The following is a 15,794-nucleotide window of genomic DNA, read 5'->3' as shown; positions in this document are numbered from 1 at the left end:
TTAGTGTGGCTTGCTAAGTAAGTACTGCAGCACATCTCTGGTAGTCAAGAATGCAAGAAATTTGCACCGTGGGTAACTGATTTTTTTTTTAGCTTTTTCAAGATCCATTACCATTCTAAAACCCACACATCTCACACCTTCTGCAGGGAACAAAGGCAAACACCTGGAAAGTAAGGTAGGGATAGTTTGACCCCAGTCAGGCATCCATGTACCTGAGAATGGTTACCAAAGCACCCAGCAGAACAAAGGCTACAGAAATGCAGATGAGACAAAGTGTAGCAGAAGTGGGAAAATGCTAATCTGATCGTATTTTCTGTTATCCGCCTTTGTGGAAGGATTTGGCCATTTATCCTAAAATCGCACAGCTAACACTGTCTGTGCACAGTGCTTCCTATCCTTATTGACTGGACATCCAGAAGATGCTGACCACTGCAGTGTGTGACACCCCTAGACGAATCAGAGGTATCTGGGGCTGCTGCCCCCCAACAGTGGAAGGACAACAGAGAAGAGGGGGCGTGTGTGTGTGTGTGTAAATGTGCATACAGTTTGCTGAAACCTCGCAGCTCCAAATGAAGTCTCTGTGGCAGAGGAGCCAACAGATAGCTCTGCAGTGCTCACTTCTGGTCAAACCCACCTGGCCAGGAGCCTTGTGGTAGCCAGGCATCCTCCCTCTTTTTCAGACAGCTGCGGAAGACCAGCGTGCATCTGCTAGCCTGGGAACCCACTGCATCTTCCGTCCTTCAGATACAAGGGCATTATCTGAATGCAAAGAACATAGAGGCTCACGGGGGGGACAACTTGTTCCCAACTTATTCCTGCTCCCCACCCCCTCACTGAGATGAACAACCTCCACCAGCTATATCCTATTACCCATAATGACTCTCAAGCTGGGCACCAGGGTACAGCCCTCTCGCCCAACACAAAGGGTGATATAAAGAAGGGGGGCCCAGCAGTAACATACAAGGGCACCACCCCCAGACATCCTAGTATGTCTCCCAGCCAACTCCTGGCCCTACCCACCAGCTTCCCTCCCATTCCTTCGTAGCTTTAAACAACGTAAGAAGACAATACATCAGAAGAAAACTGAAGAGGGATGCAGAATGACAGTCACTACACATGAAATCACACCACAGGAAGCCATAACTTTACGAAACGAAAAACAATCAGTTGTATGGTCCCTGAGACGTTTACATAAGGATAGCCTTAAACACAGCTTCCTGAACTGTTCAGGCATATATGGTAATGTGGTCCCAAGTTGAAAACATTCAAAACAGAATCATTTATAAAATAAAAATGTTGTCTCTATTTCCTGAAAAAGAAAACTCAATACTTTCTTTTCTCTAGAAAAACTAACTCCTCTTAAACATAATCTATTATCTTCATACTTCAGAGACAAAAACAATTCGGGGTTCAGCTCATCTTACCTCATTTAGTGAAACTGATATGACCGTGTAAGACAGAGCTCCCCAGTGAGAGAAAGAATCACAGTGTTGTATTGAAAAAGAAGCGATAACAGCTGCTCAGATGTCAGCAACAAACTGGTGTTTTACACTCACCCTCTAGAAATCCCAGGCCTGGCCGGGACTCCTCTGCCGCCTAATCTTGTTTCTCATCTTCTGAGAACTTTATTTTTCTTTTTGTAAAGTGATGCCAATTATGCCATTGTGGCATGAAGGTTAACATGCAGCCACAGAACAGACGTAATTATAAGGGCACTGAGTGGAAAAAGTTCCTAGAAGCCAGGAACCGGCCGTTCAGATGGGGGCCCGAGTGGACACCACGGTCCAGGGGCAGGCCCGGCCGAGCTGTCACCTAGTGGAACTGGCGCAAGCTACAAGCTCGCAGGACTGCAGAGCAGGGTGTCCGAGCCCAGATGTGCCATTCCTGAGATCCAGTACTCACGTGTGCAAGGCACTTCCTTGTTTTAGTAAAATTATTCTGAGCTGTGAAGTTGAGTTGGTTAAATTTTTAAATGGGAAGAAGGACTGTCACATCCCAGCACAGGGAATGGAGAAATTCCGGCAAACTACTTCTCTCCAGCGACAGAAAAGTCCGACAAACTCTTACTCCCTGAACAGCACAGCCATCTACACGGTAGTTGCAGTCCTTACTTTCTAGTTTTCCAACCCTGGGTAGGTGACATTGCACAAACAATGAAAATTATGAGCATTTTAGCTTTCCAGATTCCAGGGTATCATCTTATTTACCATAGATTAGAGGGCCAGTGTTGTAGTGCAGCAGGTTGAGACCCTGCCTATGACACTGCCATCACATATGGGTGCTGGTTCGAGTCCTGACTGCTCCATTTCCAATTGAGCTCCCTACTAATTCACATGGGAAAGCAGTGGAAGATGGCCCAGATGCTTAGGTCCCTGCCACCCATTTGGGAGACCTGGTTCCTGGCTTTGGCCAGGTCCATCCCTGGCCATTATGGCCATTTAGGGAGTGAACCAGTACATCAAAGAATCTTCTCTCTCTCTGTAACTCTAAGGTCAAGTAAATAAATAAATATATTTTTTTAAGATTTACTTATTTGAAAGTCAGAGTTACACAGAGAGAGGAGAGGCAGAGAGGCAGAGAGAGAGAGAGAGAGAGAGAGAGAGAGAGAGAGAGAGAGAGAGAGAGGTCTTCCATCTGATGCTTCACTCCCCAGTTGGCCACAACAGCCAAAGCTGTGCCAATCTGAAGCCAGGAGCCAAGAGCTTCTTCCAGGTTACCCACATGGGTGCAGAGAACTAAGGTCCTGGGCCATATTTTACTGCTTTTCTGGGCCACAGCAGAGAGCTGGATTGGAAGTGTAGCAACTGGGACTCGAACCAGTGGCAGCCCCAATAAATCTTTTTTTAAAAAAATAAATAGGGGCCAGCGTGCTGACACAGCAGGTTAATCCTCTGCCTGCTGCGCCAGCATCCCATATGGGCGCCAGTTCGAGTCCCGGCAGCTCCTCTTCCAATCCAGCTCTCTGCTATGGCCTGGGAAAACAGTAGAAGATGGGTCAAATCCTTGGGCCCCTGCACCTGTATGGGAGACTGGAAGCTCCTGGCTCCTGGCTTCAGATCAGCACAGCTCTGGCCATTGCGGACATTTGGGGAGTGAACCAATGGATGGAAGACCTTTCTCTCTCTCTTCCTCTCACTGTCTGTAACTCTACCTCTCAAATAAATAATTAAAGTCCCCCCCCCCCACTCCTTTTTTAAAAGTTTTTATTTATTTATTTGAGAGGTAGAATTACAGAGAGAGAGGGAGAAAGAAAGGTCTTCCATCCACTGGTTCATTCCCCAAACGGCACAAGGGCCACAGCTGGGCCAATCCAAAGCCAGGAGCCAGGTGCCTCTTCCAGGTCTCCCACGCAGGTGCAGGGGCCCAAGGATTTGGGCCATCTTCCACTGCTTTCCCAGGCCGTAGCAGAGAGCTGGATCAGAAGAGGCGCAGGTCTGGGCACTGAACTGGTGCCCATGTGGGTTGCTGGCACTGCATGCAGAGGCTTAACCTTCTACGCCATAGCGTGGAATTAAAGTCTTCTTTCTAAGCTTAAACCTCAAAGTCATAGGTAATTTTTGAAAAACAGGCAAACAAATTTCTAACTATAAAATGAAGACAAATGAACCTTAAACTGAACACTGAGGCCATTTAACAAGGAAAAGCTCAATACATTCTACAGAATGAAAATGTTCAGGTGCTCCCATAATTACTATTTATGTAGTAGCTTCCAGATATAGTTACTGGCTCAGGACTAGAGTGAGGCCTACAACACAAGGAGTAAGGATTAAACTCAGTTGTGTGTAGTTGTTTTGCAAAAAATACTACATACACATAAAATAGGATTATATACTTTAATCTGATTGACATGGAGAAGTAGAGAGGACGTGAAAGAAATTTAGTTTTCACTCTGCTTTATGCATAACCAGATGCAATTTTTCTAAAAATTAAATCGAGGTTTTAAAAACCATACTTATCAGAATACCTGGAAAACCATACTATGTGTAATCCAGGAATACACTATTTGCATTATAAGAAAATCATAATGGGCAACAAGAAGTTAAAATGAAAGGAGGCACCAGGGCTTTTAGCATCAAAGGTGAGTATAGCTGCAGAAACCATGGAAATGCTCTTCACTGGCTGCTATGGAAACATGCTAATGAGGATTGGTCCATGTCATTCAATTTCTTTAAAACTTATGTTTCTTTGGAAAAATGGCAATATCGGCAGGGAATGAAGCTGTCCCTCAGACACCCAGCTTATTGGCCTGGGTGAGAACAACTTTGAGAACCGGCATGAAAGCAGAGGTCTCACTGAAGTTGCTGGTGCTAACTATGTGGGTATGGATGGTCAATCCTTCGGAGTAGTTTCGCGTTTCGATGCTCCGTGCAATGTTGTGTAAACCGTTGATGATTGTTGGTGAAAGCTGAAATAAAGGTAGACCCGAAGAAAGAATTACTAGAGAAATTCCCACGAGATCCTCTATAAATATTAAATCTAGATATTTAAATGGGGTTTGAAATAAACATTAAAAATTGTTACACCATTCAGCATTTCTAGAAATAGTTTTCTTGGATCAAGCAACAGTTAAGTCACGCAGTAGAACCATGACCAAATGATTTCTGTAAAGAACTTATTTATGAATCACACACTGTAAGCAGCCAGATACTGTCATATATAAAAGCCGTGTGATTTCCACTGCCAAGCTGACACACTACTATTTCTCCGTAACAGCTTTAATTTTCCAATTATTTTAGATAGAGCCTGATTTTATAACCCCACCATCTCTTTAAACCATAAAACCATGTTTTTTGTTTGTTTGTTTGTTTTTGTTTTTTTTCCTTCTGTATCATTCTTTAGAGAAAAGACTTTATTTTGGATCGGGCCATCAACAACACACCACTTCCACTGTGATAGCAACTTTCTTTGATTTGGTTCACATGAAAGAAATGGTTATTTTTATCTGATTGGACTGGGCAGAGGAATCAGAAATGCAAAAATAGAAAAGTAATGTACCAGGTCTTTTTTCCTCTCCTATTTAGCACTTTCATTAATTAAAGAAACAAAAGGAAAGGAAGGGAGAGGAGGGGACAAGAGCATGGACAGAGTGCTTACTGTTGGCTATTTTTCCAGTTATAGCACACCACCCTGCTCATCTTCTGGCTATATTTGGCTCTGTCTCTGTGTAATAGCTATTCCAGAAGAGAAGGAGCAGGCATCTCAGACCATGAGAAAGATCACAGATTTCCACTATCTGCCTGCTCCGTGATGTCTTAATATATTTATGGACTATTTAAAATGAATAGCAGAAGGTCAGTGATCTTTGGGCCAAAGCAAGCCAGCTTGCATTTCTAACACGTTATGAGAAGGGTTAAATTTTTTTTTCTACATGTGCGAGCACACTTCTCTTTCTCTGCCCTAACCCCTCACCCCCACTGAATGAAATTTATGATTTACATATTAGAGGAAACCCCATTCTATAAATGTTGACAATTTTGCCCCATGCATTCTAAATGGCAGAGTGATACGTCACTTATTTTACTAGCAACTCGGAATAAATGATTATCATAAGTTTTTTTCCCCCAAACTTACTGTCTGTTCCCTAAGTTTATCATATAGAAACTCCAAACGTTTGCTGGCATCATCTAGCTTCCTCTTGGTTTGCTGCAGGAAAGGAAAACAGATGTTACATTTTGAATATTAACTTTTCTCCAAAGACCCTGTCCTATCTTATGTCGCTAAACCTTATCCTCAAAATGCTGAACAGCTTCATTTTATAAAGAAATGGAGGCAACTATGAAACTTGAAGATTATGGGAACAGAGATCAGTAGTCCATGAAGGGTGGGAGGATGATGGGACTTCTTCCACTATGCCAAGTGGGCACGACTGGTCTGCCTGCGACTGCAGACTCACTAGACCAGGTGAGCATGCGAGCAACCACGCTACATTCACAGGGTCAGCAGCCAAGGGTCAGTGTTCCACAGAAGAGCTCTAAGGCTGCCAGTGTGGACAGTGGGTGCTAAAAGGGAAACGGGCGAACTGTGGAGTCATACACATTTTGAGTGTATGTATGCATGTATTTGTCTGAAAGACAAAGTGACAGGAAGGCAGAGAGAAAGAGGGAGAGGGGGGAAGGGGTGGGGGGGAAGAAGGGAGAGAGAATTACTATCCAGCCATTAATTCACTCTCTAAATGCCCACAACAGCTAGGGATGGGTCAGGCTGAAGCCAGGAACCAGCAAATCCATCCAGATCTCCCACGTGGATGGCAGGGACTCAAGTACTTGAACATCACCTGCTGTCTCCGACGTACATCAAAGGAAGCTGGATTGGAAGTGGAGTAATTGGACTAGTACCAGGCACCTTGATATGGGACATAGGAGTTCCAATCAGTGGCTTAACCAGCCTGTGAAATCGTTGTTTCAGCTTTCAAAATACTACTTATACACTTAGTCACACTTGACATGTTTAATTCTGTCTCCTTCTGAGCCTTTAAAGCACCAAAGGAAAAATAATATCTCTGGCAATTTAAGATTACCAAGAGGAAAGTAGTAAAATAAGTTCTTTAATTAAGGAGTTCCCTTCCCACTCTACCCCTATCCTTATACTGCAAGTATAAGGAGAGAAACTATTCTAAAACGAAAAGTTACAATGGGAGCGAGCATTTGGTGCAGGAGTTAAGACACTGCTTGGGATGCAAGTCCCTGGGCTGGAGTCCCTGGATTCAAGTTCCAGCTCTGCTTCCAATGCATATTCCTTCTGGAATGGTTCAAGTACTTGGGTTCCTGCCACCCATGGGAGAATGAGTTACTGGTCCCTGGCTTCAGCCTGGCTGTTGTAGGCATTCAGGGATAGAACATTTCTCTCTTTGCTTCTGTCCCTTTCAAATAAATAATTAAAAAAAAAATTATAATGCGTTTAACCTCATGATCTACATTACAGAACAGTCTTGCAGGTGACATATTTTTTCAGTATTTATGGATGTCTAGTATGTGCATGCCAGGGACTAAGTCTTACGTGCCATGGAGGCGATGTTCTGTGGACTGGGGGCTGGGGCGGGAACTCCATAAATGATACGTTGTATGCCAGACAGTAAGTGCTAAGAAGAAAAGTTAATAGGGTAAGGGGGGCTACCGTGTTGGGGGCTAGGGACAGTCAAGAAAGACTGGTAGCCACTGGGACATCTGAGCAGAGACCTTGTGCAAGGGGAGGGAGCAATGCTGATACATGGGGGGAGTCTTTCCAGCACTCCCAGAATGCTAGGAGTTAACTCTCCACTTTTCTGATGCCCTCAGTGCAGGGAATTCCTCCCTACAAGACTAGCAGAAGGCTGTACATATTAATACTCAATATCTGATGCAAACAACAAATTCTAGAAGCTGTTTGTTTCAAGCAGACAAGTGGCCAATGGCTGAAGAAATATATTCAATGTTTGTTGGCAGAAAACAAAACTTCATTTAGAACATGACTGCCTCTGTGGAATTTTTGTTGCTGCCAAAACACAGGCATCCTCGAAATACATTAAGTAAAATCAGTTGCTTTTACTAGGAATATCGAAAACATTTAATGAGCTTTAAGACTTTTGCAAAGTTAGATAATTACCAACTTTTAAAAGCTCAACGTAAGCTCAGAAAAGAATCCCACCCCTGAGCTTCCTGCACACCACCATGATGTTCCACCCATGTGCCCGGGGAGGGCTGCTGCAGACGCTGTGCAGCTCGCTGGCTGCGAACGTGCGTCCTGCTGTGGGACTGCCTCGGGCCAACTGCCGGCTCTGACTGCAGGAGAGCCGTGCCTGCTCTCTGCTGTAACTGCCTCATCTATAAAATAAAATCCACAAATCTGCCCATCATGGGGTTACTGCGAGGACTAGGTGTTTACATATATAAAAGAAAATTTAATATGCTTCCCTAATGCAAACTATATTAAGTGCTGGATTTGGTACTTTCGTACAAAATTCTAAGAAACAAATCTTGTAAGACTTTGAGCAGCAATTGGAGAAGGGTCCCATAAAGAATTATTTTAATTAAGCAAAATAAAAGATACATACAGGATCTGTGGCCGAAGAGAGGCAGCGCTGAATAAGATCCTCAAATGTGGTCTTCAGAATGAGGTGCTCATCCGGAATAGGTTTCTTGGTGATTTTTTCTGTTGGCAAAGACTGCACATGCTGGGAAAATTATCATAAAATAATCAGAAATGACCAGAAGGTAACTTGTAACTTATATGCAAGATTCTGAAGCAATGAGATAAAAAAATCAAGAACCTGTAGACAGGCCTATTCAAAATCAGATGGAAATTTAACATGGGGAATCAGTTGAGATAAGAAAAGGGAAATCCAGATACACAGTATAAAGAATAAGCACTCTTCCTACAGCTTACATTTCCAGGATTGGATACAAAATAAGTAACTAATTAGGAAACATTTGCTGGCCACATTACTGTATAGAACTGATGGAAGTAAACCTATGCCAACAGGAAGTAAAAACAAGGCATTGCTGGGAAAGCAGTGTAAGATGACCCAAGTACTTGGGCCCCTGCTCCTGAGTGGGAGACCCGGAGGAAGCTTCTGGCTCCTGGCTTCAGATCGGTGCAGTTCTGGTTGTTGTGGCCATCTGGGTAGTGAACCAACAGGTGGAAGACCTCTCTGTCTGTCTCTCTGTAACTCTGCCTTTCAAATAAATAAGTACATCTTAAAAAAATAAAAATAAAAAAACAAGGCATTGGAAAATACAGTTGGCTGGGTAGAGTGGCTGCTTGCTCTGCTTGGTGTCTTTTCAGTTTTTTAAGATTTATTTTATTTGTTTTTTAAGACAGAGTAACACACAGAGAAAGAGAGAGAGAGAGAGAGAGAGAGAGAGAGAGAGAGAGAGAGTCTCCTATCCACTGGTTGACTCCCCAACAGCCAGAGCTGGGCCAAGCTAACACCAGGAGACTGGAACTCCATACAGGTCTCCCACATGGGTGCAGGGACCAAAGTACTTGGTCACTTTCTGCTGCTTTCCTAGGTGCATTGGCAGGGAGCTGGACTGGAAATGGAGCAACCAGGACTCAAATCAGCACTCATGGGGTGCTGGCATCATACGAAACAGTTTAACCCACTATGCCACATTGCCAGCCCCTGCTTGTTGACTGAGTAATTTTCAAAATTGAAAGATTAATAAGCCAAAGTTTAAGACAGAGAGAGAGGATACCAGGTGTTGCTGAGTGTACACATGGACAAAAAAAGGGAATATTTAAGTTTTTTAAGTTTTCACTTATTAGTTCATTCTTTCAATCATGCAAAAAAAAAAAAAAAAAAAAAAAAAAAAAAAAGGCAGGGGGCTACCATGTACCAGACACTGGCTACATATTGGTAAGCCAATATAGAAATTATCTGAGGCCCCCAGGAGTTTACAAGCTAATGGAAGAGAAAGAAAGTTTAAAAATGTCAAAACAGCAGCTGTGGTAAATTAACACTTAGTAAAACCAAAAACACCATAACTGGGATTTGATCAAAGGACTTGAGTTCTCTTAAATGAGAGTTAACCGGTCAAGTGGGGAAGGAAAAGCCCAATAAACAGAAGGCAAAGCATGTGCAAAGGAGGGAGCACGAGCACGAGCCCAGAGGAACACAAGGCGCAGGGGTGGACCAGAGAGGGTGAAAGCAGCAGTGTAAATTGAGGCCTTCCAGGCTAGGTTAAATATTCTGGCCTTTCGGCGCTGTGGCACAGCGAGTTAACACCCTGGCCTGAAGTGCCGGCACCCCATATGGGCGCTGGTTCGAGTCCCAGCTGCTCCTCTTCCAATCCAGTTCTCTGCTATGGCCTGGGATAGCAGTGGAGGATGCTTGGGCCCCTGCACCCACATGGGAGGCAGGAAGAAGCTCCTGGCTCCTGGCTTCAGATTGGCGCAGCTCCGGCCATTACGGCCATCTGGGGAGTGAACCAGCAGATGGAAGACCTCTCTCTCTATCTCTACCTCTTCTGTAACTCTTTCAAGTAAATAAAGTAATCCTTTAAAAAAATATTCTGACCTTTATCCTGAGAACAATGGGAGGTTGTAATGTTTTAAGCAAGGAAGAGACAAGAATAAAACAGAAACAGATTAAAGGAGGAGCAGGCATGGTGGTGCAGATTAAGCTGCCGCTTGGGACACTTGCATCCCATATCAGCATGCTGGTTTTGGTCCCAGCTACTCCCCACCCACCCCCTTTTTTAAAAGATTTATTTATTTTATTTGAAAGTCAGAGTTACATAGAAAGAGAAGGAGAGGCAGAGAGAGGGAGAAGTCTTCCATCCACTGGTTCATTCCCCAAATGGCTTCAATGGCTGAAACTGTGCTGATCCGAAGCCAGGAGCCTCTTCTGGGTCTCCCATGCAGGTGTAGGGGCCCAAGGACTTGGGGCATCTTCTACTGCTTTCCCAGGCCATAGCAGAGAGCTGGATCGAAGTAGAGCAGCTGGACTCGAACTGGTGCCCATATGGGATGCTGGCACTGCAGGTGGCGGCTTTACCCACTACGCCACAGCACCCGCCCCTCCTCTCCTAATCCAGCTTCCTGACAATGTGCCTAGGAAAGCAGTGGATGATGGTCCAATTACTTGGACCTCTGCCATCCATGTATGAGATGTGAACAGTTACTGGATCCTGACATTTTCTTTCTTTCTTTTTTTTTTTAAGACTTTATTTATTTGAGAAGTAGAGTTACAGACAGACAGAGGGAGAGACAGAGAGAAAGGTCTTCCATCCACTGGTTCACTCCCCAGATGGCAGCAATGGCCAGAGCTGGGTTGATGCAAAGCTAGGAGCCAGGAGCTTCCTCTAGGTCCCCTATGTGGGTGCAGGGGCCCAAGCACTTGGGCCATCTTCTACTACTTTCCCAGGCTACACCAGAGAGCTGGATGCGAAGAGGAGCAGCTGGGACTTGAACCAGGGCTTGTACAGGATGCTGGCACCACAGGCAGAAGCTTAGCCTACTGCGCCACAGCATCAACTCCCTGGCTCCTGACTTCGACCTGACTGAGCCTCACTGTTGTAGGCCCTTAGGGAATAAACCAGTGTGATGAAAGATGTCTCTGGCTCTCTCTCCACCCCATCACCCTGGTTTTCAAATAAATAAATACAACTTTAAAAAAATGGATCAAACCAATTAGGAGGCTCCTACCCTGGTGAAGATCAGAGATGAAGGCAGCATGGACCTGAGTGGAAATGTAGAGAAGAGATTCAAGAAATATCTTATAGTAGTATCAATAAGACTGGGGAGTAGTTCTGAAATAGAGGTTAAAGGAAAAACAGATTCCGATTCCTAGTTTTTTTTTGTTTTTGCTAAATTCAACAGAAATGAAACGGGAGACAATGACACTAGTTTGGGAAGAAGAGTATAAATTAGAGTTTGGACATGTTGCGGCCCAGGTGCCTGGGCCATCCATAGAGGCAGGAAGCTGGATTCAGGGCCTGGCTGAATGTTACGGATTTCGCCCAAATATGTCAAACTTCCATGGTAACTGAGGATCTGGTCTAGAAGAGCACAGCGTGAGAACCCAGGTCTGCTGGGGAGCTTCCCAAAACAACAGACTTGAGTCAGAAAGGAAACAAACAATAATAAAAAAATTGCACCAAAAACCTTATAATTTCTATTTTTGTGGAAAGAGGAAAGTCTTCTTACCTTCACCACAATGTGTGCGTGTATGTGTGTTTTTGATTTACTTATTTATTTGAAAGGCAGCATGAGATAGTGAGAGGGCAAGTCAGATCCTCCATCCACTGGTTCACTTCACCACCAAACATTGTGATATAAGATGTGGTTATCCTGAGAGGTGGCTTAACTTTAGTATGCCACAATGCCCACCCTAGGATGTGTTTCTATAATTCAACTTTAATATTTAAAATTTCCTAGGTACGGCGGGCGCTGTGGCACAGCGGGTAAAGCAGCTACCTGCAGTGCCGGTATTCCATGTGGGTGCCAGTTTGAGTCCTGGCTGCTCCACTTGCGATCAAGCTCCCTGATAATGTGCCTGGGAAAGCAGTGGAAGGTAGCCCAAGTGCTTAGGCCCCTGCACCCATGTGAGAGACCTGGAAGATGCTCCTGGCTCCAACCTGGCCCAGCCCTAGCCATTGCAGCCATCTGGGGAGTAGATCAGTGGATGGAAGACCTGTCTTTCAAATAAACAAATCTTTGAAAAAAAAAATTCCCTAGGCATAACCACCTCTTAACAGTAAAGCATACTCCCGTGAAAAGCATATAAAATTGACAAATCTGAATTCGGTGAGTCAAAGAGAAAAACAGAAATAGTTTTTCACTTGGGCAGGACGTTGCTTAATCTTACGTTAACTCTGATCCAAGCTCCTTACTTTTCATGAATAGGTAAAAATACTTATCTTTGTACATCTAAGTCAGTTATATGGAAATGCGTTAAGACTTTTAATATCTAGGACTTAGCTAACTACCTTTCTATGAGAAATCCAAGTATGTGTACCTCTAAAGAGAGGCTATATCCATATGAAAAGATACAACTCGTTACATTTTATTTTATAAAGAAAAAACTCGGGGCCAACGCTGTGACACGGGGAGTAAAGCCACCGCCTGCAATGCCAGTATCCCTGCTCCATTTCCAATCCAGCTCTTTGCTATGGCCTGAGAAAGCAGTAGAAGACGGCCCCTGCACCCACATGGGAGACCCAGAAGAAGGTCCTGGCTCCTGGCTTCAGAGCAGCCCAGCTCCGGCCATTGAGGCCATCTGGGGAGTGAACCAGCAGATGGAAGACCTCAATCTCTTTCTCTCTTTGCCTCTGTCTCTCTGCAACGCTTTCAAATTAATTAATTAAAAAAAAAAAAAACCCAAAACAAAAAAAAACCTCTTGAAAGATTTTAACAGATCCTAAGTTGCGGCTACTGACAGACAGATAATCCTCTTCTTGAGAGCTTGTATATGGCCATCTAATTGAAAAGTAATAAACAGGGCTGGCACTGAGGCGTAGTGGGCTAGGCTACCACCTGTCGCATCATTATCCCATATGGGTGCTGGTTCGTGTCCTGGTTGTTCCACTTCTGATCCAGCTCTCTGCTGTGGCATGGGAAGGCAGTGAAAGATGGCCTAAGCGCCTGGGCCCCTGGGCCTACCCATGTGGGACACCTGGGGAAGGCTCCTGGATCCTGGCTTTGGATCAGCCCAGCTCTGGCTGTTGCAGCCATCTGGGGAGTGAACTAGCAGATGAAGGACCTTTCTCTCTGTCTCTCCTCTCTCTGCTGTAACTCTACCTCTCAAATAAATGAAATCTTAAAAAATTAAATTTAAAAAGAAAGTAATAAACATGATACATGATCTTTAAAAAACAAGGGTTACCATTTTTTGTTTAGGCTGTCTAAAGTGAAGCCAAATTTAGACATTGATTAACAATGTATAACGATAACAGCTAACACATTTGAATAGAGTCATTTTCCCATTCCACTTCCACAGATTTACTGTTACCTGGACAGTATTTCCAATAGGAGCCCCTGGGGCGCCTTCGAGATTGGGCTTTGAGAAAGATGGCGGCATGCTTGTTTGCGCAAGAGGCTGCTGTATGCCATGGAAGGGCTGGCCACCCGGCAGGTGTGGCTGTGGGAATGAAGCTTGATTCGACAGTGGTCCAGGAGCTGGAGGCTGTTGCTGCAGCATCTGTGACTGGGGGTCACCCAGAGGGTTCATGATTGGTGATGTGATGGGAACTGGAGGCGTGAAGTTTTCAGGCATCTTTGAAAAGATGGAAATAAAGGACACCGAGAGTAAAGAGAAAAACAGCAGTATTTCCTCAGCTCTAAATAAGAGAACTAGATTATTCCTTGTTTTAAAAAAATTTTTAACAATAGTCAACCGAAGTTTTAAGCAGAATTCTGGGATAAAATAAAAGTAGAGTTAATGTGGCTAAAGTGGGTAGGGAGTTCAAGCCTCTTCATCTCCCCCGGCCCTTGCATACTGAGCCCCACTAAAGGGAGGCCGAAGCCATGTCGTTTCTGAAAGAGGACGTCCAGTCTGGAGAATTATATATTTAGAAACACCGGAATCATGTGTGCCCCACTTGTGTGTGTTTAATGTGATCAGGATGGAATACCCCTTTCCTAGACCGCTAAATAGGCAATATTTGGTAATTTAAGTAGTTGATCAAGTTTATGATTACTAGTAATCTATATTTTAGGTTTCTCTGAGCACTTAATGTCTGCCAATTTTAAGTTATGTCCTCATTACTATATTTAGGGGGAGGGGGTTACTCAGGAATGATAAAAAAAAAGTAGAGCACGGCATGGGAAGACAGAAGGAAAGAAAAATCTTATTTTGTGCTCTAACAGCTCTGCCCAGTTATTGACAACTGAACAATGCTTAGTTACAAGGCTACTTCTTCATTCAAATTACACAGTTAGACAAAAAGCCAGTATGTCATTTCCAATTCACGATTACTGCTGGAACCCCCAAACCAAGTAACTCCTCCCAAAAATATCATTTGAGAAGCCTGAAGTTTTGTTTCCTACTTTTGCAAAGAGGCCTGCTGGGAATGGACACCTTGCCTTCTAAAAGCGCTTCGATTTGTGCCAGAACCCAGAGCTAGGTTCTGAGGACACTGCTTCTGCTTTCTTCCCATCCCTCCATGGATTCCAAGCAGCATGCTGAAATAACTTCCTAAATACATCAGTCAGTGAGCTTTGCCTTTGAAAGGATCAGTGAAGTGTGGTGTGCTCTGAGTGGCTACGTGATTAACATAACATCTGTGGGCCACAGGATGGACATCTTTTCCTAGTACCTTCTTTTTCTTGGGTACTCTGTTCAAAGCTGGAGGATCATTCCAACCATTCTGAGGACCTATAACAGACAACAGAGGACATTTTCCTTTAGAATTCTGAAAGGAAGAAAATGAAATTGAATCCATTTTACTTTACTCTGAGATAATCTCATAAAGCTTTTACCAACTGGCTTGCAAGGATCACTAGGGGAGCCCTGTCGTCTTAAACTCATACCTCTAACACTCGCAGTGGCTGAACAGAAAAGATACCTTTTCATTATTTCCACTTGAAGTGCTAATTTATGGATGGTGATGCTGTTAGCCTCCAAAGAGCAGTTTACTATTACCTCCCAATAAGGAAAAAAATAAATCATTCTAGTCTGCTTTAAAAAAAAAAAAAAAAAGTTCTGATACATTCAACACACCTAAATAAATAAATAAAACTTTATCTGCCTAAGCATGGCAGAAAAATACTTAAAAAAAAATAGCTCAACTATATAGCACTAGAAATTCTCATCATCTTTGCCTTGAGAATTATAAACTGAGGACAGTACTGAAAAATCTGTTAAGATTTTTTGTAACAACAAAAAATTCCAGATTGGCAGCAAATGTAAAATGAAACAGTAATAAATTTCCTCTCTAAAAAACACACCAAAAAAGAAAAAAAATCCCTACCTCCCATATCTCAAGTGAAAAATGGAGATGGGGGGCCAATTCTTGGGCATAGCAGGCAATGCCACTGCCTTCAGCACCAGCATCCCATATGGGTGCCGGTTCATGTCCCGGCTGCTGTTTCTGATCCAGCTCTCTATAATGCCCTGGGAAAGCAGCGGAGGGTGACCCAAGTGCTTGGGGCCCTGTAGGAGACTAGGAAGAAGCTCCTGGCTCCTGGCTTCAGATTGGTCCAGCTCCGGTCAGCCACTGTGGCCATTTGGGGAGTGAACCAGAGGATGGAAGATCTTGTGCTCTCTCTCTCTCCAACTCTGCCCTTCAAATATATAAATAAATCAGTAACAGAATTTATTAAGTAAGGGGGCCAGTACTGTGATGTAGCAGGTAAAGCAGCTGCCTGTGATGCCA

At 43.9% G+C, this 15,794-nt stretch overlaps 1 protein-coding gene across 50 annotated transcripts in view; it reads right to left on the bottom strand.

The window, feature by feature from the left end:
* Positions 1–3,819: 3,819 nt before the first annotated feature.
* The window catches only part of SEC31A (SEC31 homolog A, COPII component), a 90,426-nt gene continuing 78,451 nt past the window's right edge, over positions 3,820–15,794 (bottom strand). For all 50 annotated transcript variants that reach the window (XM_008267663.5, XM_008267665.5, XM_008267667.5 and 47 more), the window contains 5 exons: positions 14,736–14,794; positions 13,430–13,693; positions 8,030–8,149; positions 5,572–5,643; positions 3,820–4,405 (listed from right to left, as the gene is read on the bottom strand). In XM_008267663.5, the coding sequence (XP_008265885.3) occupies positions 4,226–4,405; positions 5,572–5,643; positions 8,030–8,149; positions 13,430–13,693; positions 14,736–14,794 (695 nt within the window). In that variant the 3' untranslated portion in view covers positions 3,820–4,225. The remainder of the gene's footprint in view (positions 4,406–5,571; positions 5,644–8,029; positions 8,150–13,429; positions 13,694–14,735; positions 14,795–15,794) is intronic.

Source organism: Oryctolagus cuniculus, chromosome 8 (genome assembly GCF_051225735.1).
Source record: "Oryctolagus cuniculus isolate XC-2025 breed Fujian yellow rabbit chromosome 8, ASM5122573v1, whole genome shotgun sequence".
Classification (NCBI taxonomy): Eukaryota; Metazoa; Chordata; class Mammalia; order Lagomorpha; family Leporidae; genus Oryctolagus; species Oryctolagus cuniculus.
This window is presented reverse-complemented; position numbering and strand designations above follow the sequence as displayed.